This window comes from Anolis sagrei, chromosome 6, assembly GCF_037176765.1.
Source record: "Anolis sagrei isolate rAnoSag1 chromosome 6, rAnoSag1.mat, whole genome shotgun sequence".
Lineage (NCBI taxonomy): Eukaryota > Metazoa > Chordata > Lepidosauria > Squamata > Dactyloidae > Anolis > Anolis sagrei.
The window spans coordinates 61453372-61477208 of NC_090026.1; the positions used below are offsets into that span (position 1 = coordinate 61453372).

At 43.4% G+C, this 23837-nt stretch overlaps 1 protein-coding gene across 2 annotated transcripts in view; it reads left to right on the forward strand.

Moving 5' to 3' along the window:
- Positions 1-23837, forward strand: part of INVS (inversin) — a 91280-nt gene that overhangs the window by 43074 nt on the left and 24369 nt on the right. For both annotated transcript variants that reach the window (XM_060781491.2, XM_060781492.2), the window contains exons 10-12: positions 8095-8324; positions 9815-9921; positions 14536-14748. In XM_060781491.2, coding sequence (XP_060637474.2) covers positions 8095-8324; positions 9815-9921; positions 14536-14748 — 550 coding nt within the window. The remainder of the gene's footprint in view (positions 1-8094; positions 8325-9814; positions 9922-14535; positions 14749-23837) is intronic.

A 23837-nucleotide genomic window follows, 5' to 3' on the forward strand; every position in this document is an offset into this window, starting at 1 on the left:
CTGATGTCTTCAGCTTTCAAAATGAATTAACTGTAATGACAAGACAGAATTGTTTTATCGTATTTTTTTATTATTACGTATTTGTCATGTACTTTATTATATCATAGAATCATAGAATCAAAGAGTTGGAAGAGACATCATGGGCCATCCAGTCCAACCCCCTGCCAAGAAGCAGGAATATTGCATTTAAATCACCCATGACAGATGGCCATCCAGCCCCTGTTTAAAAGCTTCCAAAGAAGGAAGTGTTTTATATTATATGTGGATAATTTGTTTTACAATCATATTGCATAGTTTTATATTTGCATTACTCCTTTTTTTCCACGTGTGTGTATTTCTATTTAGATTGTACATGTGTGTCAGGGCTGGCCATTTTCTTATTATTGTTTTATTTGTAAAGGGCCATTTACCTAACATAGGAAAAGGTGCATCTTAGATTCAGTGAAACACGGTAATTGTCAAATATCTACAGTAAATGATAGTTTTGTAAAATTAGATTTCCCACCAGACTCTCACTAAAGCTACATTTGAGGCACTAGTAGAACAATAAAGAAAGTTGAAAAAAGATTTTAGATGCTTGTAATCACCATCATATTTTTGTAGAACTATCTCACACAGTGGACACATTTATTTATTTATTTCGGTCATTTCTACACCGCCTTTCTCACCCCCTAGGGGGGACTCATTTGCCTGATATTGCAAGTACACTCACAATAGGAACATATTCCCAGAGATGTGAAATAGTTTTACATTTTTGTATGATTTAAGGAATTAAAGTATTTGATACCACCCTTTAGACCAGGGGTCCTCAAACTAAGGCCCAAGGGTTGGATGCGGCCCTCCAAGGTCATTTACCCGGCCCTCGCTTAGGGTCAACCTAAGTCTGAAACAACTTGAAAGCACACAACAACAAAAACAACAACAACAAACCTATCTCATCAGCCAAAAGCAGGCCCACACTTCCCATTGAAATACTAATAAGCTTATATTTGTTAAAATTGTTCTTCATTTTAATTATTGTATTACTTTTAAATGTATTTTGCACTACAAATAAGATGTGTGCAGTGTTCATAGGAATTCATTCTTTTTTTTCCAAATTATAATCTGGTCCTCCGACAGTTTGAGGGACTGTGACCTGGCCCTCTGGTTAAAAAGTTTGAGGACCCCTGCTTTAGACTAAAGTTTATTTATTTGCTAACACAGATATTAAAGCTTGAGCAATAGTTGTTTGGTATAAAACAGATAAACTCAGTGATAACAACCCCAAAACAAAAAAATATCTTGGTGTCATGGTTTTTCGTCCTGTTCCTCAGCTTATTTGGGGCACTGATTCAGAAAATTGCATTGAATAGACCGCATCAACCCTGGATTCTTAAATATAGTTATCATTGTTTTTTATGGACAAGCAAATGGTGACTAGTAGATGGCATGTTTTATATGTATCTCAAAAAACTAGAACTGATAGGGGAAAGCCGGTGCCATTTTTGGAATCAACAGGTCAGATATACCCTGAGTCAGGACTAACATTTGAGGCACCAAAATGTGTGTTGGACAATGTCCTTCTATTTAATTTGGTCATTAAAATAAATCTTCCAATTGCGTCTTGAAGGTTTTTCCTTCTCAGTCCTGGAATATTTTCCAATATATGCTATCTGTTCTCAATGATGTTAATATGTCAGCTTTTAAACTGGGTCCTAATGATCCAAGCAGTGAAGTACAGTATGTCCTGTGTTCCTTCTTATGAACCTTCCTTACAAAGAGCCCAGTGTTATCCAGATACATTAGTTGTCTACTGCAAAGCATCCCAACAGAAAAGCAACATTTCAGTTGAATTTCTTCCATTAATCTTGAATTGTAACTGGAAATATTGATCCGCCTTGGTTCCCTCAAGAGAAAAGTAAAGGGGAAAAACTCTCCAAGTAAAATATTTATGGCTTGTTGTACGTTTTTTCGAACTATATGGCCATGTTCTAGAGGCATTATCTCCTGACGTTTCGCCTGCATCTATGGCAAGCATCCTCAGAGGTAGTGAGGTAGTGAAGATGTGACTACCTCATGTCCCTTTTTAATGACAATGACCAATATTGCTATTTCTGTCCCTGTCCCTGGGTGTGGTGAGATCACTTGAATTCCTACTGATTTTAACTCAAAAATCAGTTGAAACTAGCATAAACAGAATGCAAAACTGAAATTTTTGAGGAACAAAATGAACATTTTCCTCAATCACATATGAAATGATTCATATTTTACTCCAGCTTGCATGTGTTCTTACATGGGACTTACAGTGAACCTTTGTCCCACCCAAAGTAAAAATGTATACCTGAATAGCTTCAAGAATATTTATTATTTATTTATTTATTTGCTTTATTTCTATACCGCGTTTCTCAACCTATAATAGGTGACTCAATGCGGTTTACACAATATTAATTACCACAACAATAACAATTAAAACACAGCATACCCAATAACAAACACACAACCATTCATACAGTGCCTCGATCGCAACCAAGATCCAGTCTCATATCCTTATACCGTTCCTATGTTCAGTTTACCGTCATTCTGTGTACAATTAGCCAAACGCTTGCTCAAAAAGCCAGGTTTTGAGCTTCTTCCTAAATGCCAGCAACGAAGGGGCCTGTCTGATGTCGCTTGGTAGGGCATTCCATAACCGAGGGGCCACCACCGAGAAGGCCCTGTCTCTCGTTCCCGCCAACCGTGCCTGTGACGCAGGCGGAACCGAGAGCAGGGCCTCCCCGGACGATCTTAATGTCCGTGTCGGTTCATAGGAGGAGATGCGTTCGGAGAGGTAGGTGGGGCCGGAACCGTTTAGGGCTTTGTAGGCTAATGCCAGCACCTTGAATTGTGCCCGGTAGGGAATTGGCAGCCAGTGGAGCTGGCTCAACAGAGGAGTGGTATGCTCCCTGAGAGCTGCTCCTGTTAGCAACCTGGCTGCCGAGCGCTGGACCATCTGGAGCTTCCGGGCAGTCTTCAAGGGCAGCCCCACGTAGAGCGCGTTGCAGTAATCTATGCGGGATGTGACCAGAGCGTGGACTACCGTGGCCAAGTCCGACTTCCCGAGGTACGGGCGCAGCTGGCGCACGAGCCGAAGCTGTGCAAATGCTCCCCTGGCCACCGCTGAGACCTGAGGCTCCAGGCTCAGCGATGAATCCAGGGTCACACCCAAGCTGCGAACCTGCGTCTTCAGGGGGAGTGTAACCCCGTCCAACACAGGCTGTAACCCTATGCCCCGTTCGGCCTTTCGACTGACCAGGAGTGCCTCTGTCTTGTCTGGATTCAACTTCAATTTGTTCACCCTCATCCAGTCCGACACAGCAGCCAAGCACCGGTTCAGGACCTGAACAGCCTCCTTAGAAGTAGGTGGAAAGGAGTGACAGAGTTGGACATCATCTGCGTACAGATAACACCGCACCCCGAAACTCCGGATGATCTCTCCCAACGGCTTCATGTAGATGTTAAACAACATGGGGGACAGTATTGAACCCTGCGGGACCCCACAAGACAAAGGTTGTGAGGACGAGCAGCTGTCCCCCATCAACACCTTCTGGGTACGACCCTCTAGGAAGGACCCGAGCCACTGTAAAACAGTGCCACCAAGGCCCATTCCCGCGAGGCGTCCCAGAAGGATACCGTGGTCGACGGTATCGAAGGCCGCTGAGAGATCCAGCAGGACCAACAGGGACACACTCCCCCTGTCGAGCTCTCTGCGGAGATCATCCACTAAGGCGACCAGGGCTGTCTCGGTACCATGTCCCGGCCTAAAGCCAGACTGTGCCGGATCCAGATAATCAGTGTCTACCAAGAATACCTGGAGTTGTGAGGCCACCACACGTTCCAGGACTTTGCTCAAAAAGGGAAGATTGGAAACAGGCCGATAGTTGACGAATTGAGTGGGGTCTAGTGATGGTTTTTTCAACAGCGGTTTTATTACAGCTTGTTTTAAGCTGGCTGGAATATTGCCTTCCCGAAGGGAGGCATTAACCACCACCTCCACCCACTCGGCCAATCCCCCTCTGGCCTCCTTTAGAAGCCAGGATGGGCAGGGGTCTAGGATGCATGTGGTAGCTCTCATTCCTCCAAGTATCTTGTCCACATCCTCGGGTTTCACCAATTGAAATGAATCCATCAAAATCGGACAAGCAGATGCTCGTGTTACATCCTCAGAGACTGCCGTTAACGTGGTATCCAGGCCAGAGCGGATCAAAGCGACTTTGTCCGCAAAGAACCGAGCAAATGCTTCACAGCGGGCCGTCGAGTTGTCAGGGTTCCCATCCGGAGTGGTGGGGTTCAATAGCCCTCTGACAACTCGAAACAACTCCGCCGGACGGTTCTTTGCGGACGCAATATTGGCCGCAAAGAAAGCTTTCTTTGCCGCCTTTATTGCCACGGCATATGCCCTTAATAGGGCAACAAACCGTGTTCGATTTAACTCGCTCGGGTCCGAACGCCACACGCGCTCTAGTCTCCTCTTCCTTCGCTTCATCGCTGCCAGCTCCTCGTTGAACCAAGGTGCTGGTTTAGCTCGGCTACTTGAGAGGGGACGTTCCGGAGCAATCGTGTTTATGGCCCTAGTCATCTCCCCATTCCAGAGAGACACCAGGGCTTCAACAGAATCACCAACCGAGGTGGCAGGAAAATCCCCAAGAGCCGTCAGGAATCCGTTTGGATCCATAAGCCTCCTGGGGCGGACCATCTTAATGGGTCCCCCACCTCTGCAGAGGTTGGAAGGTGTGGTGAGTCTAAATCTGACCAGATAGTGGTCGGTCCATGGCAACGGAGAGGTGGATAACTCCTCAACACCGCCACCTTGCTCCCATCCCTGACAGAAAACCAAATCTAATGTGTGTCCCGCACAGTGGGTGGGGCCAGATACTTGTTGGGACAGCCCCATGGTTGCCATGGATGACATGAAGTCCTGAGCCGCTCCTCCTAGGGAAGTCTCGGCATGTACATTGAAGTCCCCCAGCACAAGAAGCCGTTGAGACTCCAATGCCAGGCTCGAGACCACCCCCGCTAGCTCAGGTAGGGAGACCGTAGTGCAGCGAGGTGGGCGGTACGCTAACAGAATCCCTATTCTGTCCCGGTCGCCCACCCTCAGGTGGACACACTCGAAATTGGTTGACTGTGGAATGGGGCCTCTGGTCAGAGGGATAGAATTTTTATAGACCACCGCAACTCTGCCTCCCCGCCCTCCAGGTCTCGACTGGTGCTGTACAGAGAATCCTGGCGGACAAAGCTGGGTCAAATTAACTCCTCCAGCTTCATCCAGCCAGGTCTCTGTAATGCACGCCAGATCTGCCCGTTCCTCCAAGATTAGATCTTGGATGAAAGATGTTTTGCCATTGACAGATCTGGCGTTCAGCAGCACCATCTTCAACCCAGAGGGACTGCCAACCTGGGTACACCCACTTACCAAGTCAGGAGACCGATTACAAGTAATTAAGTTTTTTTTCCTTCTTTCCCTAGGCCGAATTTGGGCTGTAAAATTTTTACTATTTCTAGGCCGAATTAGCCGAATTGGTGGTCTCCCTTTCCCGTATCTCCCCCTCCCCGTCACGGGCTCTATGGGGGCCCCCCGGCCAGTGGAATACCCTTCTTCTACCATATTGCACTTAGAATTCGTAGTTTCAACCCATGACTTGTACCAGATTATATACTTTTGCCACTCAGTCTCAGTCCAATTCTTTCCTATTCCTGGTGTGTTAATTCCAGGATCCCCCCACCCGTTCCACCCTCTATTGTCCTCCCAGTCCACCAGTAACACAATAAGCAGACCCCAAGGGAGGAATGCTGACATTGGGGAACAGAGTTGATACAGGGTTGAGGTAGGATATTAGGTTCAAGTAGTAGTAGATTTTAAATTGCTAGGTCTTAAAGTGCTAAAGATTTAGTCTAAGCTGTTAAAGTGCATAGAAAGCTGTTAAGTGCATACAATAACGCGTTATCAGAGACTGACTGCTATGGTGGTCACTTAATAACCTTACTTATACAGGGTTAAAGTGCAAGTTGTTGGATGAAGTGCTGACCGTTGTATACCTTAGCAGCAATTGGCCCCTCTAAGTGCTAACAGTTGTAAAATTTGGCAGCAATAGATCAAATAAAGTGCTGGTAATTGGAAGACTTAATAGCGTTGGCTCATATAAAGTGCTGGCAGTTGGCAGGTATCAGCGTTGGCTCAGACAACAATTTACTAGCGCAATGAATGTGCAAGTTGATCGAATAGTCCTCAGTCCTATTGGTAGATGTAAAGTCCAGTTGGTCTCCCTCCTCCCCCTCCCACCATCAGTGTCAGGGTCGGGTGACTGGGGCCTTGCAGCAGAGTGACAGATCGCTAAGATGGCCACCGGAACTGCTGATGAGCTGGATAATTCCGGAAATGGAGGCAGTAACGCGGTGGGTGGCGTTACAGTAATGGCGGTTGATCACAAAGCATGTAACAGCAGCTATGTAGCAATATATATAGTTCCAACCACCCAGGAGACAGCCTAGCAGTCGTGAGGTTAGTGTTGCTGGTTAAGAGCGTTGCAGGCTAGAGATCACGATCGCCGCAAGAGAGCTTAAAAAACGCTGAGTCACCGCGCGGCGTTGGTCAGGCTCTCCCAGGGAGGCGCCGAGTCACCGCCGGCTCACCCTGTCGAGCTTGCCCCAGCGGTATCGGGGCATGGGAGAAGCAGCCGGGACGCCTCCAGGCCTCGGAGAAAGTTGGAGTACGAGGCCTGTCTCAGTTGGAGTCGCGGAGGAATCACACCTCCGAGTGCAGAGGAGTTCAAGCTTGGCGCGGAAGGATCGGCACAGAATCCGGGGAGCGGGGAGCGGAGCCACGCTGGGGACACAGGCCGAGGGCTCAGATGAAAGTCAGGGCCAGATCGAGCCGTGGGTGGAGATGGACAATGCAGAACGGCAATTCGCTGGCACCGCAGCTCTCGGAGCGACAGCCAGCTGTCCCAGCAACTCTCTCCGGCTCGGCAGTCCCTCGGCAGCCCCACAATCCACTCCAACCAGCCCAGGCCTCCGCTCCGGTCCGCAGTTTAATCCAAGCCGCGGATGAGTCCGAGCACAGCAACACAGGCAACACGGCGCACACTGCCGAGCTCCAAGGGCGGCCGCTCCGACCTCCCTCCGGTAGTCAACACAGCGGGTGGTAATTGGCAGCTGGCGGGTTAGATGTTCCAGGCCAGGTTAGACCGAGCAAACGGGCTGGGAGGGAGCGTGCTAGGCCGTATCGATAGTAGCGGCCTTCGCTCTACCTCCTTCCTCTCCCTTCTTCTTCCCTCCTTGGTTTTTCCTCCTCTGCTCCCCTCAAGCCCCCCTCCGGGGTCCTGAGGAGATGCCGGTTCAGGAGCCGATGACAGGAGTTCAGAATAGGGGCGGATGGATCAGATTAAGCTCGGATTAAGAGCAATCGCCTTACCCGGACGGGAGGTTAGCTGTTAGCAGTCGCCATCTTAACCGGAATATTGGTAGCACATCTTGAAAATGACCCGTGTCTCTCAGAAAAATGAGTATATTTTGTAACATCTCTTTATTTGTATTTTCATGAACCAACCCATTCCAAATTGTCAATTAAGTCAGATTTTCTTTTGTAATTTGCCTTGGAAAATCTTAGTACTTTTCTCAGAAGTTCTATATTTTGGGGCAAAATCACCCCATTCCTTAAAATACCAATTATCATAGGGTTGATCTAACTTATAAAATATAAAATGTTAACCATATACTGATATGGAGCACATCCCTCAACAACTATGCATTTCAAGGTATTTAAACTCTTAATAAAATTACATTTCAAAAAGAGGAATATTGGCAACATTGGTTGTTTCCTGATCTTCTATTGAGCCTACATTTTCATATATTGCTTCAGAACCCATAAGAGCTAGAAACCTAGTTGTTTTTAATGTAAGTCAAGATTTTCAGCAAATTTAAATCTGTAATCAGTATTGTGTTCTCTGCTCTGTATAGTTGTGGTATATGCTCTTCATACTCTTATCATCATCTGTTTTGTGTGCCATTTTGATAAGTTATTTATATGATCAGGTAGCAGGCTTTGCTCATTAACTGAATGATTTGTTCTTCTCACAGGAGGAGCAAGAGTGGATTTGGTTGACCAAGATGGCCATTCTCCATTACACTGGGCAGCTCTGGGAGGAAATCCTGATGTATGCCAAATTTTGATAGAAAATAAAATCAATCCCAATGTGCAGGATTACGCTGGTAGAACTCCACTGCAGTGTGCTGCTTATGGAGGCTACATTAATTGCATGATGGTGCTACTGGAGAATAATGCGGATCCAAATATTCAAGATAAACAGGTGTGTCTGTAATTACTGCATGTACTTGTAGGATTATCAGATCAAATACCACATCATTTCTGCTTTGGAAACTCAGAAGAAATGTAAAAATATGAATGTGTAAACTAGTGTTGCATAGCAGATTGTTTTGAATATATACACACAGACATACTGTATTATGTACTCCTGGACAGTCGCAAGGCTGAACAGGGCATAGGGTTACAGCCTGTGTTGGATGGGGTCGCACTCCCCCTGAAGACGCAGGTTCGCAGCTTGGGTGTGACCCTGGATTCATCGCTGAGCCTGGAACCCCAGGTCTCGGCGGTGACCGGGGAGCATTTGCACAGTTAAAACTTGTGCGCCAGCTGCGCCCGTACCTTGGGAAGTCTAACTTGGCCATGGTGGTCCACGCTCTGGTTACATCCCGCTTAGATTACTGCAACGCTCTCTACGTGGGGTTGCCTTTGAAGACAGTTAGGAAGCTTCAACTAATCCAACGCTCAGCAGCCATGATTCTAACAGGAGCGGAGCGCAGGGAGCGTACAACCCCCCTGTTGCGCCAACTCCATTGGCTACCGATTTGCTACCGGGCTCAATTCAAAGTGCTGGTGTTGACCTTTAAAGCCCTAAACGGTTCCGGCCCAAGCTACCTATCCAACCGCATCTCGGCCTATGAACCAACCAGGACTTTGAGATCTTCCGGGGAGGCCCTGCTCTCGGTCCCACCAGCATCACAAGCACGGCTGGTGGGGACGAGAGATAGGGCCTTCTCAGTGGTGGCTCCCCGGCTGTGGAACGCCCTTCCCACAGACATTAGATTAGCACCATCTCTAATGGCATTCCGCAAAAAAGTAAAGACCTGGTTGTTTGTGCAGGCATTCGAATAATTAGTGCAATGACTGGCAATGACATAGGAATGGAACAATGGATGACGAATCTGGATCATGTTTTTTAGTGAAGATACACTATTGAATGGTTATTATAGTAATTGTATACTAACTGTGGATTAGATTGTTTATTAACTGTTTTATATTGGTGTATTAAACTTGGCTGTGTCTTGTGTCCTGTAAAGCACTGTGAGTCGCCCCCGGCCTGAGAACAGCGGTATAGAAGTAAAGTAAATAATAATAAATAATAATAGAATATTTACTTTTATTTTTATTTATTTACTTTCTTTCTCACCTTTCTCCTGAAATAAAGACTTAAGGTGGCTTATTGAGACTCAAGACATAAAAGGGATGATATAAAACTTTTTTAGCTTGGGGAAGATCTTTTAATAAATTACCTTAGAGTCCTAATGGCAACTGAAAATTCTTTTCCCACAATTAATTGTATCTTCACCATTTTAGTTAAAGTTATTAACTTTGTTTGCTGTTTTTTAAAAATATACATTATAACTGTATTCTCAATTTGCTTCTGACATGATAAATAAATAAATAGTCACAATTACAATAATCCTTGCTGGTCTTTAATTTTCCAAAATATAAATTATTATCTTCCAAATTTAATAGGGAAGGACAGCACTGCATTGGTTATGTAACAATGGCTATCTTGATGCGGTCAAGTTGCTCCTGGGGTTTGGCGCCTTTCCTAATCATATGGAGAACAATGAAGAAAGGTATAGTTTACTTTGTTTTCTAAATAGGCCTTCCTTTAGTTAGATTATTAGATTTAAGATTATCTAGAATCTTAAAAAAGGCAACATTTAAAAAAAATACTTTCAGTGTTAAAAATGTAGTAGCAGTAATAATGCTAATGCTGTTAGTGTCTGCTGGTGTAATTCTTCTGCATTGCCTCACTAAACTCATCTTCTTGCCCATATCTACCCTATCTAGTTTATGTGTGCTTTTTAGTTCTTTATTTATGTACTAGCTGTACCCGCCATGCGTTGCTGTGGCCAACCTTCTCTCCCTCCTTCCTTCACTCCCTCTTTTCTTCCTTCCCTCCCCTTTCTTCTTTCCTTCTCTCCTTCCTTCCTTCCCCCTTTTCCATCCTCTTTTTCTCCTTCCTTCCTCAGGAACATGAAATAACACAGGTTTGGATTTGTTCTTAAATAAGAAGCAGTGCCTTTGTAGGATCCTATTTAACCTGAGTTCTTACAGTTTGAATTTATTACTGTTCTTTTTAATTAGTTTACAAGCTGTCTCCTGCCACGTATTGCTGTGGCCCTCATGGGAGTTCTATGTGGGAGCTTTGGCCCAATTCTATCGTTGGTGGGGTTAAGAATGCTCTGTGATTCTAAGTGAACTATAAATCCCAGCAACTACAACTCCCAAATGTCAAGATTCTATTTCCCCCAAACTCCACCAATGTTCACATTTGGGCGTTCGTGTAGAGTTTGGTCCAGATCCATCATTGTTTGTGTCCACAGTGTTCTCTGGATGTAGGTGAACTACAACTCCCAAACTCAACATTAATGCGCACCAAATCCTTCTAGTGTTTTCTGTTGGTCATGGGAGTCCTGTGTGCCAAGTTTGATTCAATTCCATTATTGGTTAAGTTCAGAATATTCTTTGATTGTAGGTGAACTATAAATCCCAGCAACTACAACTCCCAAATGACAAAATCAATTTTTGGAGTGAAGGACATACATTGGGTTGTTAGGTGTCTTGTGTCCAAATTTGGTATCGATTCGCCCAGTGGTTTTTGAGTTATGTCAATCCCACAAATGAATATTAAATTTTTATTTATATAGATGTCTTGTTTTTGTGCCCATAAGTTTAAGGCGACACACATTACTCTCCTTCTCACCATTTTATCCTCACATTTACACTGTGAGATAGGTCAGGCTGGCGGAAGAGGATTCACCCAAGGTCACCCAGTGAATTTCAAGGCTTAGTGAGGATCTCCCAGATTCCAGTCAAACCACAACACTAGGCTGCCACTCAGTGGTTGTGCAAGGAAACGATTTCTGGCATTTTCTGTAACAGAAGGAGCTGTACCTACTGAAATTGTTCATTTTATATAATGAACAATTGTTTTATACAATGAGCAATTAAATAAGATTGCCAGACTGTCTTGCAATCAGTCTGGCAACCTTATATCTAGATTCTGGGAAGACTTGAGAGTTGAAATAAATTATTCGACAATAAATTATTTCAATTATTGTTTTCTTTTAAAAGTTTATTTTGCTAGAATGAAAAATGTAGATTCTTGGAAGTTTAAATGTATATGTGAATCTGCAGATAATTATAAAGGAGTAAAGACAAAATCGGCACTGAAGCTTGTCAATAGAATGATTAGCAGCCAAGTCCTTGGATATCAATGTTATGTCCTGCATACTGAGATCTCTTGACTGATCTTTTCATGCAAAGATTTCAGCTAGAATCAATATGATCTACAGCAGAAATAGGATTAAACAGCCTGTACCTTGACATACATTATTAATTGGCTGCATATTTGATAAGGACCTTAATAAACTGTTAGTTGTATTCATCAACAAACATATAAAAGCACAGATGAAAATGTGAGACTGTTTCAAGTTACTTATATAAGATTATGGCATTCAAATCTATTTTAAGTCCCATCTTTGTCTTGTATTTCTATTGACATTTTAGTTTCAGACACTCTGATCGTCTTTTTAGACAATCACCATATGGCAAGTTCAATTTCACTGGTTCCATCTCTTTTCTTTTGTCTCTTCCTGCATGGCATCCTTCCTGGTTACCATCAAGAGGAACTTCAATTTGACCACTTTGTGTCAAATTGATGTTTCCAATTGATGTTTCACATACAGATCTGTAGCAGGTGGCTAACCTATAGACAGTGTTTGCCTGGCACCATTGTCCTGCTCGGCATATATTTGAATAGATTAACTAGATACTACTTATAATCAGGATAATTGGACTTATCTGAATATTGACAAAATTGTTTCAGCCGATGTAGGAAATGGTCTTTATTATGAAACATATGTATTTCTGTGTTTGTGTGTAATTTTATTTATTTATTTATTAAGAAGTTATATATACCGGTCTTCTCACCTCCGAACAGGGACTCAGGCCGGTTCACAACATGTGTTCATATACAGTAATATACAAAACAGCACAATGCATCATCATTATACATTAAAATATAAGTACAATAAAAACATCATCATCACATTACACAAGCCAAGTCGTCAATACAGTCACAATTCATTGCCATCCTTCCATGTGGACAAGGGTTATTGACACAATCCTCAAATGCCATATTCCAAAGCCAGGTTTTCATTAGTTTTCTAAAGGTCAGGAGGGAGGGAGCAGATCTAATCTCTGGTGGGAGGGAATTCCAAAGCCGAGGAGCCACCACCGAGAAGGCCCTGTCCCTCGTTCCCACCAAACGCAATTGCGAAGGTGGTGGGACCGAGAGCAGGGCCCTCCGGAAGATCTTAGTAACCTTGATGGTTTATAGGGGAGAATCCGTTCGGACAGGTAAACTGGGCCGGAGTAATTAATAAATACATATTCTGAAGATAACTGGAGTATATACGGTAAGTCTTACAATTCTGCAGTGATCATCCTCTAATTTAGTTGTTTTAGAATGGTATGGCGTTCTTTATCCATTCAAGAAAATTTTAGAACATTCAGTCTTGCAAGCAGGTTGTAAAAGTTTGAGTTGTGACCGCCACTCTTGGTTCCTGAATGATGACATTAACTCTACCTTTTAGTTTTGCATCATGGTTGTATGTATGTATTCATAACCTGTGACAGATTCAAAGTTGTGCTGACTTTGGTCGTGGAAATGTACAATATAATTCAGTTCAGTGTTTTGGACATCTGGGGAGGCCCTGCTCTCGACCCCACCGCTATCACAAGTGAGGCTGATGGGGATGACGAGCAGGGCCTTCTCAGTGGTGGCCCCCCACCTGTGGAACTCACTCCCGGGGGAAATCAGGGCATCTACATCCCTCCTTGCCTTCAGGAGGAAGGTAAAGACATGGCTATGGGACCAGGCCTTTGGGCATCCTGACAATTAGATATGGAAACCAGATGGATAGGACCAATAATGTGTGGTAGTAGAACCTGAACTATGAGTCTGTTAAACGCTGACCAGCAATGAGGTTTGTATTGTTTTTATTGTTTTATTTCTTTTACGGGTTTTATGGTTGTTTTATCAATAATAATTATTGCTTATGTTAATTGTCATCACTGTTATAATTGCTGTCGTTAACTGATGTTGTGTTTTTGTTGTCATGTAATGCGGGCATTGAACTGTGCCTTGCTTGTGTAAGCCGCCCTGAGTCCCCCCCCCCCCCCCCCGGGGTGAGAAGGGCGGGGTATAAGCGACCGTAATAATAAATAATAAATAAATACCCGCTTAATGAGAGCCACATGAACTAAAGCTCCCATTTTTGTATGTAGTGTCTTCTAAATCCAGCTTCTGTTGCAGATAATAATCATAATCATAATCATAATCATAATCCTTTATTTATACCCCGCTACCATCTCCCGCAGGACTTGGTGCATCTTACAAAAGGCCGAGCCCAATTACATCATAAAAACATAACAATACAACATTAAATAACTCATAACAAAGCAAAAACAATACAGTAATGACACGACGCTTTTAAAAACCTGTGGCAGGGCCAAGTGCAAGGGTTAAAATTAAAAATGCTGGGCATGTCCAAGGAAAATAGGATGGATATTTTAGGATAGGTAAGCGTGCAGACAATTCTAAGTCTCTTATAAAGTGCATTTGGGACATATTGCTTAGGGTTCCTTATTCTGGGAAGGCACACTGGAACATCCACGTTTTCAAGCTCCTTCTAAAGACTGCCAATGTTGGGGCTTTCCTTGGGGAGGGAATTCCAGAGTCGCGGGGCCACCACCAAAAAGACCTTGTCCCTCGTCCCCACCAATCGCGCTTGCAATGCAGGTGGGATAATGAGCAGGGCCTCTCCAGATGAACGAAGAGATCGTGTGAGTTCGTATACAGAAATGCAGTCACACAGGTAGATGGGTCCCAAACCGTTTAGGGCTTTGTAGGTAAGCACCTGCACCTTGAATTGGGCCCGGTAAATGAACGGAAGTCAATGGAGCGCCTTAAACAGATAATGAATGACTCTATCAGTGACTAGTTTCTCCTGCTCTTCATACACAAGTGCAAGCTGTACCCTTTTCAACATAACTAAATATTTGATAAAATATTATTGCATTTTTATTGATCATACAGGTATATCATTTTGAAAACTAGTATTAGAAATTCTCTCTCAGCTTTTTTTTTTTAAATGTATTTTTTTTTTTGCTATTTTTAGATACACTCCACTTGATTACGCCCTGCTTGGAGGTCATCATGAAGTAATCCAGTTCATGTTGGAACATAATGCATTGTCCATAGCTGCCATTCAGGACATTGCAGCTGTCAAAATACAAGCAGTCTATAAAGGATACAAAGTTAGAAAAACATTTCAAAATCGCAAAAATCTTCTCATGAAGCATGAACAGCTGAGGAAAGATGCTGCTGCCAAGTAAGTCTGACATGTGCATGCAAAAGACAATGGTTGTTTTCCCTTAAGCAAAAAAAAAGTTGAATAGTATAGAAGGATACATACATTCAAATAATGTTTGCATTGGAATGGAAGACAGTGGGAAGTTGATCTCCCCGTTAGGCAGCACTGTATGTTCATATGCCTATGTTGACCTTAGTATATAGAGCAGGGGTAAGGAAACTAAGGCCCGCGGGCCGGATACAGCCCTCTAAGGTCATTTACCTGCCCCCCCCCCCCCACCCTAAACCTTAGACTTACAGTCACCTTAAGTCTGAAACGACTTGAAGGCACACCGGGCACAATTCAAAGTGTTGGCTTTGGCCTATAAACGCCTAAATGGCCCTGGCCCAAATTACCTGTCCAAACGCATCTCCCTCTATGTACCATCGCAGAGATTAAGATCCTCTGGGGAGGCCCTGCTTTCCGTTCCGCCATTGTCACAGGCGCGATTGGTGGGGACAAGAGACAGGGCCTTCTCGTGATTGTTTCCCGGCTATGGAACTCCCTTCCTTGTGAGATCAGGTCGGCCCCCTCCCTCTTGTCCTTTAGAAGGATGGTAAAAACTTGCCTGTGGGACCAAGCTTTTGGGACAAGGCGACAATGGGAAAGATGACAGGGCCAATTGGATTTGATGCGGATGGCTAGGACAGTTTTAAATTGTGTTATTTTTAATGGTATATTTTAATATTTAGATAAATGTTTTTTAATGTTTATGTATTGTACCCAGGCACTGAATGTTTGCCATGAATATGTTGTGCTCCGCTCTGAGTCCCCTTCGGGGTGAGAAGGGCGGAATATCAGTGTTTTAAATAAATAAATAATAAATAAGAACAACAATCCTAATTAACTTGGCTATTTCATCAGCCAAAAGCAGGCCCACACTTCCCATTGAAGTACTGGTAGGTTTATGTTGGCTAAAATTGTTCTTCATTCTAAATATTGTATTGTTCTTTTGTGGTTTTTTTTTTTTGCATTATGAATAATATATGTATAATGCACATAGGATTTTGTTCATGTTTTTTTCAACTATAGTCCAGTTCCCAACAATCTGAGGGTCCAAGAACTGGCCCTCTGCTTAAAAGGTTTGAGGACCCCTGATATTTATTTTTTATTTATTTACGATATTTATATACCGCCTTTCTCAGCCCGCGGGCGACTCAGGGCGGTTCACAATTGGCAACAATTCAATGCCACAACAATTATAACAGTTAAAAACAACAATAAAATCGCATTAAAACATTTAACATACAATATAAGAGTATTACAATACTAAAAATATTTTTAAAACGTACAAGCCTTAAAAACATTATTGTGAGCATCTCTATGTCAAGTCATTATTCAGTTTCATCATCAGTCGAGCCCCCGGTGGCGCAGTGGGTAAAACCCCTGTCCCAGCAGGACTGAAGACCAACAGGTCGCAGGTTCAAATCCGGGGAGAGGCGGATGAGCTCCCTCTATCAGCTCCAGCTCCTCATGCGGGGACATGAGAGAAGCCTCCCACAAGGATGATAAAACATCAAAATCATCCGGGCATCCCCTGGGCAATGTTCTTGCAGACAGCCAATTCTCTCACACCAGGAGTCACTCCTGACATGACAAAAAAAAAATCAACAGTCATTCTGTGAGTTCGTATAGCTATGCTATACATGGAAAAGCTTGCTCAAAAAGCCAGGTTGTCACCTTCCTTTGAAAAGTCAGGAGGGAGGGGGGCGATCTTATATCCCTAGGCAGGGCGTTCCACAATCGAGGGGCCACCGCTGAGAAGGCCCTGTCTCTCGTTCCCACCAAGCACATCTGCGAGGAAGGCGGGAGCAAGAGCAGGGCCTCCTCAGAAGATCTTAATTTTATTTTATTTTTTTAAAAAATGTATATTCCTCTTTGGCTCTTCAAAAATGTATTGCTCACTTACAAAACAAAACCATATACAAGAAACAATGACCTCAGCATATTTACAATGTAAATGAGAGAGAGAGTTCTGATAGAATACTGAATACTGCTTGAGATTTCAGATCCAGAGTTGCTGCTTCTAATCAATTTACAAGTGTGGGTTTCATGTACATAGTTCAATTAGATTTAAACTATACAGGGTGGTAGCTGCTTTTGTGATAAACCTTGTGTTGTGAAAGAATGTGCTTTGCCTTTCCAGCAAATTTCAAATGTCACCTTTTTCACCATAATTTGTAGGTATTTTGCTACTTCAAAAATCATTGTGATGGTTACTACAGGCCCAGCAATTACCTCCTGATGGTTTCACGATAACAAAAGCAAATGAGAGATAAAATTTTAAAGTGAAATTAAAACAAGCAAATGGTCTATAAAGCTATTGCTTGCAACACATTGAATTTATGATTTTGTCATAAACTAGAGGGGACATTGCTGTCACTGCTTTATATATCCATCTGTGCCTTCTACAGTTAAACCTGGCCTGTGCTACTCCCACTTACAGCCAACTAACATCTCTTTCGACTTCATAAATCTCGCTGTGGAAATACATATATTTGCTCATGAGAGTTATGAATACACTGTGATCATTCTTTCAAATAAGATGTATCTTTTAGTTCAAATTATCATCTGGAAAATGTTAGAAAGGGCCAAGAGGTATCTCTGTGTCTTGTTGACCAGCAAGCATTGCATAACTTTAAATACATTATTGTATATAGATTTAGTGGAACTAAACGTTAGAAATGCGAAGTAAAAGAAAAACGTATGAGCACAAATGTCAGAATAACTAGGCATGTATGCCATAGTTAATTCTGTAAATGCTCATGCTATTGATTTTTATTCATTACACAACCCAACAAAAATATTCTTGGTGTTTTGGTTTCTAGACCTGTTCCTGGGTTTTTTGGGGGGTGCTGGTGCAGAAAATTGCATTAGAAAGGCTGCATCCACTCTAGTTTCTTAGATATGGTTATCATTATTTTTATGGGCGAGGAGATGAAGTCTGGTATAGGGCATATGTTCTGTATCTCAAAATCTAGAGCTGATAGGAGGAAACTGGTGCCATTTTTGGAGTCAGCACCCAGCAACAAATCTAACATTTGAGGCACCAAAATGTGTGCTGGCCAGTATTATTTGCTCTCTCATGCGAGAATACGCTATTGATCAACATATTGGATGACAGACATCAGGATGCATTTTGCCACAGCTTGTTGGAGATTCATGTAAAGTCCACTATTTGGCAGAGACTTATCATCTCACCAAATGTTGGGCAAACTTGAGAGGGTTTATTTTTACGACCCATCAGTGAAATAATGAGAACACACCAGAATATTGGGTAAACTGGGCCATCTTTATTGAGCTAGTTGCTATCACTGTGAACCAGAGATATACATAAGCAAAAAGGGGGAGAGAGTGTACTGATAAGGAAAAGATGGGGGCAGCTGAAATCCTCTTAACCTCTCTACTACCATCTAACCCTACCAGTGCTCCAAGGTAAACCAAAGCCTGGATTGTTCCCCAGCATTAGGCGATCCATGTTGTCCGAGTAGGATAATCCTCCAGGGTGGGTCCGTAGGTGACTATGGAGCCCTATTCTTGATCTGCATCGTCTCCCGCAGTGAGAGCATTGGTTTCCAGGTGGAAGGTGGTCCCGGTCGGGGTTGGCTTGATGCACCTTCCTCTTGGCACGTTTCTCTCTTTCGCCCTCCATTCGTGCCTCTTCAAATTCTGCAGCACTGCTGGTCACAGCTGGCCTCCAGCTGGAGCGCTCAAGGGCTGCCCAGTTCTCAGTGTCTATGCCAAAGATTTTAAGGTTGGCTTTGAGCCCATCTTTAAATCTCTTTTCCTGCCCACCAACATTCCGTTTTCCATTCTTGAGTTGGGAGTAGAGCAACTGCTTTGGGAGACAGTGGTCGGTATCCAGACAACGTGGCCAGTCCAGCAGAGTTGATGGCGGAGGACCATCGCTTCAGTGCTAGTGGTCTTTGCTTCTTCCAGCACGCTGACATTTGTCCACCTCTCTTCCCAAGAGATTTGCAGGATTTTCCGGAGGCTGTGCTGATGGAATCATTCTAGGAGTTGCATGTGACGTCTGTAGACAGTCCACGTTTCGCAGGCATATAGCAGGGTTGGGAGGACAATAGCTTTATAAACAAGCACCTTGGTATCCCTATAGATATCAAACACTCCTCAAACACTCTCTGCTTCAATCGGAAAAATGCTGCACTCGCAGAGCTCAGGCGGTGTTGTATTTCGGTGTAGATGTTGACTTTTGTGGAGAGGTAGCTGCCAAGGTAGCAGAAATGGTCAACATTCTCTAATGTATTGTCGACGGCTTTCATGGCCGGAATCACTGGGTTGTTGTACGTTTTTTCGGGCTGTGTGGCCATGGTCTAGAGGCATTCGCTCCTGACGTTTCGCCTGCATCTATGGCAAGCATCCTCAGAGGTAGTGAGGTCTGTTGGAACTAGGAAAAAGGGTTTATATATGTGTGGAATGACCAGGGTGAGACAAAGGACTCTTGTCTGCTGGAGCTAGGTGTGAATGTTTCAACTGACCACCTTGATTAGCATACAATGGGCTGACTGTGCCTGGAGCAAACTTTTGTGAGAGGTAATAAGATGTCCCTGCCTGCTTCCTCTCTGTTGTTGTGCTGTTGCAATTTTAGAGTTTTTTAATAGTGGTAGCAATTCTCTAATGTTACACCATTCAGCTGTATCTCTGGCATTGGAAAGGGATTGGCTGGTCACTGCTGGAACAGCACTTTGGTTTTCTCGATGTTCAATGACAGGCCGAGCTTCTTGTATGCTTCTGCGAAGGCTTTTAATTGTGGGCAGTCTGTGTTCCCCAGACTGCCCACACTTAGAAGGCTTCCCCAAAGTCTCCCCCTTCCAAGTTCGGGGGAATAAGGCTCAGGGTACCCCAAAGAAGAGTCTATCCTCACCTCCCCCAGTCACAAGACCTAAAGAGGCAATTCCAGGCTATTCCCCTTCTACCCTAAAGGAGCATCATGTGTGTTCACCAATATCCATATCCACAAAACGTGCAAATGGTAAAAACCTAATTACAGACCATACCCAAAACTAATTCCCCAGTATCCAGCTCACAGTGTGGGGTAGGCAAAAAAAAAAACCAAAAAATCTTTAACAAGTGGAAAAATCCTACCCAGTCCCTAGGCGTCCAGTCAGACACACACTGCTGCAAAGGTGGGTGTCTCAACACCAAGACTGGAGAGACAGGGAAAGATAGCTTCTTTCCTTAAATCGGTCTGCTAAGCCCCACCTCTCCCTGTTAGGTGCCTACATGCAGCTCCCATGGGTGACCTCATTTCCCTGTAGACCAGTGGTTCTCAACCTGTGGGTCCCCAGGTGTTTTGGCCTACAACTTCCAGAAATCCCAGCCAGTTTACCAGCTGTTAGGATTTCTGGGAGTTGAAGGCCAAAACACCTGGGGACCCACAGGTTGAGAACCACTGCTGTAGACCATCAAATAGGGTTCCTGCTCAGTATGTTTGTGCCTGTGGAGCTGGAACCTGCTTTTGGGTCCGTCCTTCCCCCCCCCCCCCCCCAAGTCTATGAATGGTAAGATCACTTGAGCAAAGTTTGGAATTAATTGCAAACTCCAAAAAACATTCTAACTGTGGAGCTTCCTACCCCCAAACTACCTGAACATTGCTAGGGGCCATTCATATGCCATGTGTGGAAATCTGCCTGGTGTAGGCTTAGTAAAAGTTACTCGTCAGGACTAAGAGGTCTGTTATGTTCATTTGCTAACATTTCTACCATTACATGTGCCCGCCAGTATATTCATAGGTTTATTCATATTCATGCCTTGAGTCGCCAACAAAACTGCCTTGAGTCGCTGACAGGCTGAGAAAAGCAGTATACAAATACAGTAAATAAATAATCTATATAAATAAAAATGTAATGTTCGTTTGTGGGATTATCAGAACTCAAAAACCACTGGACGAATTGACACCAAATTTGGACACAGGACACCTAACAACCCAATGTATGTTCTTCACTCAAAAAAATTGATTTTGTCATTTGGGAGTTGTAGTTGCTGGGATTTATAGTTCACCTACAATCAGAGCATTCTCAACCCCACCAACGATGGAATTGAACCAAACTTGGCACACAGTTCTCCCATGACCAACAGAAAATACTGGAAGGGTTTGGTGGGCAGTGTCCTTTGGTTTTGGAGTTGTAGTTCACCTACATCCAGAGAGCACTGTGGACCCAAAGAATGATGGATCTGGACCAAACTCTACACGAATAAATATATTGTCGAAGGCTTTCATGGCTGGAATCACTAGGTTCTTGTGGGTTTTTTTCGGGCTAAAGAGCCATGTTCTAGAGGCATTTCTCCTGACGTTTCGCCTGCATCTATGGCAAGCATCCTCAGAGGTGTGAATATTCAATATGCCCAAATGTGAACACTGGTGAAGTTTGGGGGAAATAAAATCTTGACATTTGGGAGTTATAGTTGCTGGGATTTATAGTTCACCTACAATCACAGAGCATTCTGAACCCCACCAACGATAGAATTGGGTCAAACCTCCCACACAGAACCCCCATGACCACCAGAGTGGGCCACAGCAACGCGTGGCAGGGGACGGCTAGTAATAAATAAATAGGTTCTTTAATCAAAACATTACTTTATGGGATTCACACCGCCTTCCCTTGGAAAATCACCTTGGTATCATTTCTCCTCAACTCCTCCTTCCCAAACTCTGAACTGCTTATCAGCCCAGGTACATAGCAAGCTTCTTTGGCTGTTCCCACAATCTAATAGCAATTTAACTCCCATTTTACTTTTGGTTTACACATTTTTATATTTGGCAATATGTATGCATATAATGTTGTTATATTAACACTCTGTGTTCACGATGCAGCAGATACATTCCTTAGATTGTGATGTTATTGTTTCTGACAGGACCACAATGGAGTCCCAGCAGGAGGAAATAAAGTTTGTGTAAATTTTGTTGAGGCAGCTTGGTAAATTATACTAGCAGGAAGTATGTGGCTTTCTGCCATTGGTTTAACAGCCTACTCATTTGATTATATCATGCTGTGCCCATAAGATACACATGACAAAGTACTATTTGTGCCTAGTTAGTACCTCTCCATGTTGAATCACTGTCTGCTATATCCCCAACACAGAATATCTTATAGTTGCTTTATTATCCAAAGAACTCCAAACTTTTTACTAGCAGTAATTTGTGTACAACTTTTCCTTTTACTCCCTTTGTGACATTGGCTCTGAATGATCAACTGTCTCTAAGAGGTAAAGACTTAGGAAAACCATATTTTGCTCCATTTTCCTAATTGTAGTTGCTCTTCCTAGCGCCGTAGAATTCAACAGAGACATGGAATTGACCATGCCAAGTTACAAGGAGTTCCTGATCTAGTCAATTTCACCCTTGTATTGTGTTTGAAAAGCTTCCATTACGCAGCAAAAGTTCTTTTGTTCTATCAGGAACCTTTTTGTTTTGTTCTGTCCTAACCTAAAATTATACTAGAATACAGGATGTTTTTGTTATTTTTCCTGAGTCAGGTTCTTTGTCTACATTTTAATATGGACATCATACGCGTCTCTGAAATATTTGTAAAGCATAAAATGTGTTTGTCTTTTCTGTTTATACAATTCAGTATTATGTTCTGGTTAGTCCTATTAGAGATTCAAAAATTATTGTCCTTTAATGGAAAAAAAATCTTCAATGAGGAAGAGATCCCTTCCATCAGAGAAGATGACTCTTTCTATTTAGTTTATTAATTTATTATTTATTTTGAGTATTTCTACCCCTCCCTTCTCAACCCCCGAAGGGGGACTCAGGGCGGCTTACAAAAGGCACAATTCGATGCCAGCAATACACATAGTAAGATAAATACATAGCAGCAACAATTATAAAACAATTAAAACAATCCAGTTATACAGTACAACTAATAAAAACCAATCTAGTGATTAACGTTCACCAAGCTCAAAATCCGTAAGTTCATTCCACATTGTCATAATCCTATCCAGTTCTAGTCGTCATTGTCCTTTGTCTGTCTGCCAGGTTACCCAAAGGCCTCGTCCCATATCCATGTTTTTAGTTTCCTTCTAAAAGAGAGGAGGGATGTCGATGACTTAATTTCCCTGGGAAGCGAATTCCACAGGCAAGGGGCCACCACCCAGAAGGCCCTGCTCCTCGTCCCCACCAACCTCACTTGTGATAGAGGTGGGGCCGAGAGCAGGGCCTCCCCAGAAGATCTTAAACTCCAAGGTAAAAGGAGATACATTCGGACAGGTACGCTGGACCGGAGCCGTATAGGGTTTTGTAGGTCAAAACCAGCACTTTGAATTGTGCTCGGAACTGGATCGGCAGCCAGTGGAGCTGACATAACGGGGGGTGGTATGTTCCCTGTATGATGCTCCGGTGAGAAATCTGGCTGCCGCCCGTTGGACCAATTGAAGTTTCCGAACAGTCTTCAAAGGCAACCCCACGTAGAGTGCGTTGCAGTAATCTATTTGGGATGTAACAAGAGCGTGGACCACTGTGGCCAGATCCAACTTCCCAAGGTACGGGCGCAACTGGTGCACAAGTTTTAATTGTGCAAAAGCTCTCCCAGCCACCGCTGAGACCTGGGGTTCCAGGCTCACCGATGAGTCCAGGATCACTCCCAAGCTGCGAACCTGCGTCTTCAGGGGGAGTGTAACCCCATCTAACACAGGCTGTAACCCTATGCCCTGCTTGGCCTTCCGACTGACAAGTAGGACCTCTGTCATGTCTGGATTCAATTTCAATTTGTTAGCTCTCATCAGCTCAAGTAAAAGGTGTGAGAATAGGGATTTTATTAAAGACATTGTTAATCATTGATAAATAATAGTAAAATGTATTTTTATTTTTACATACTGCAACTCAGCAACATTATTAAATAGAAAATGGGCACCAGTGAAAAGGGATGCCACTTGTACCAGACTCTTTGTATGAGGAGCCCTTGAATGTGGAAGCCACAAATGATGCATGAGCTCCTGAAGATTGCACATGGGGAGGACTTGGGCCATAAAGCTTAAGATGGTATAAGCTTTGCATCAATTCTACTGGCATCTCTTGAATGGAAATCTAACAGAACCAGGTGGAAAAA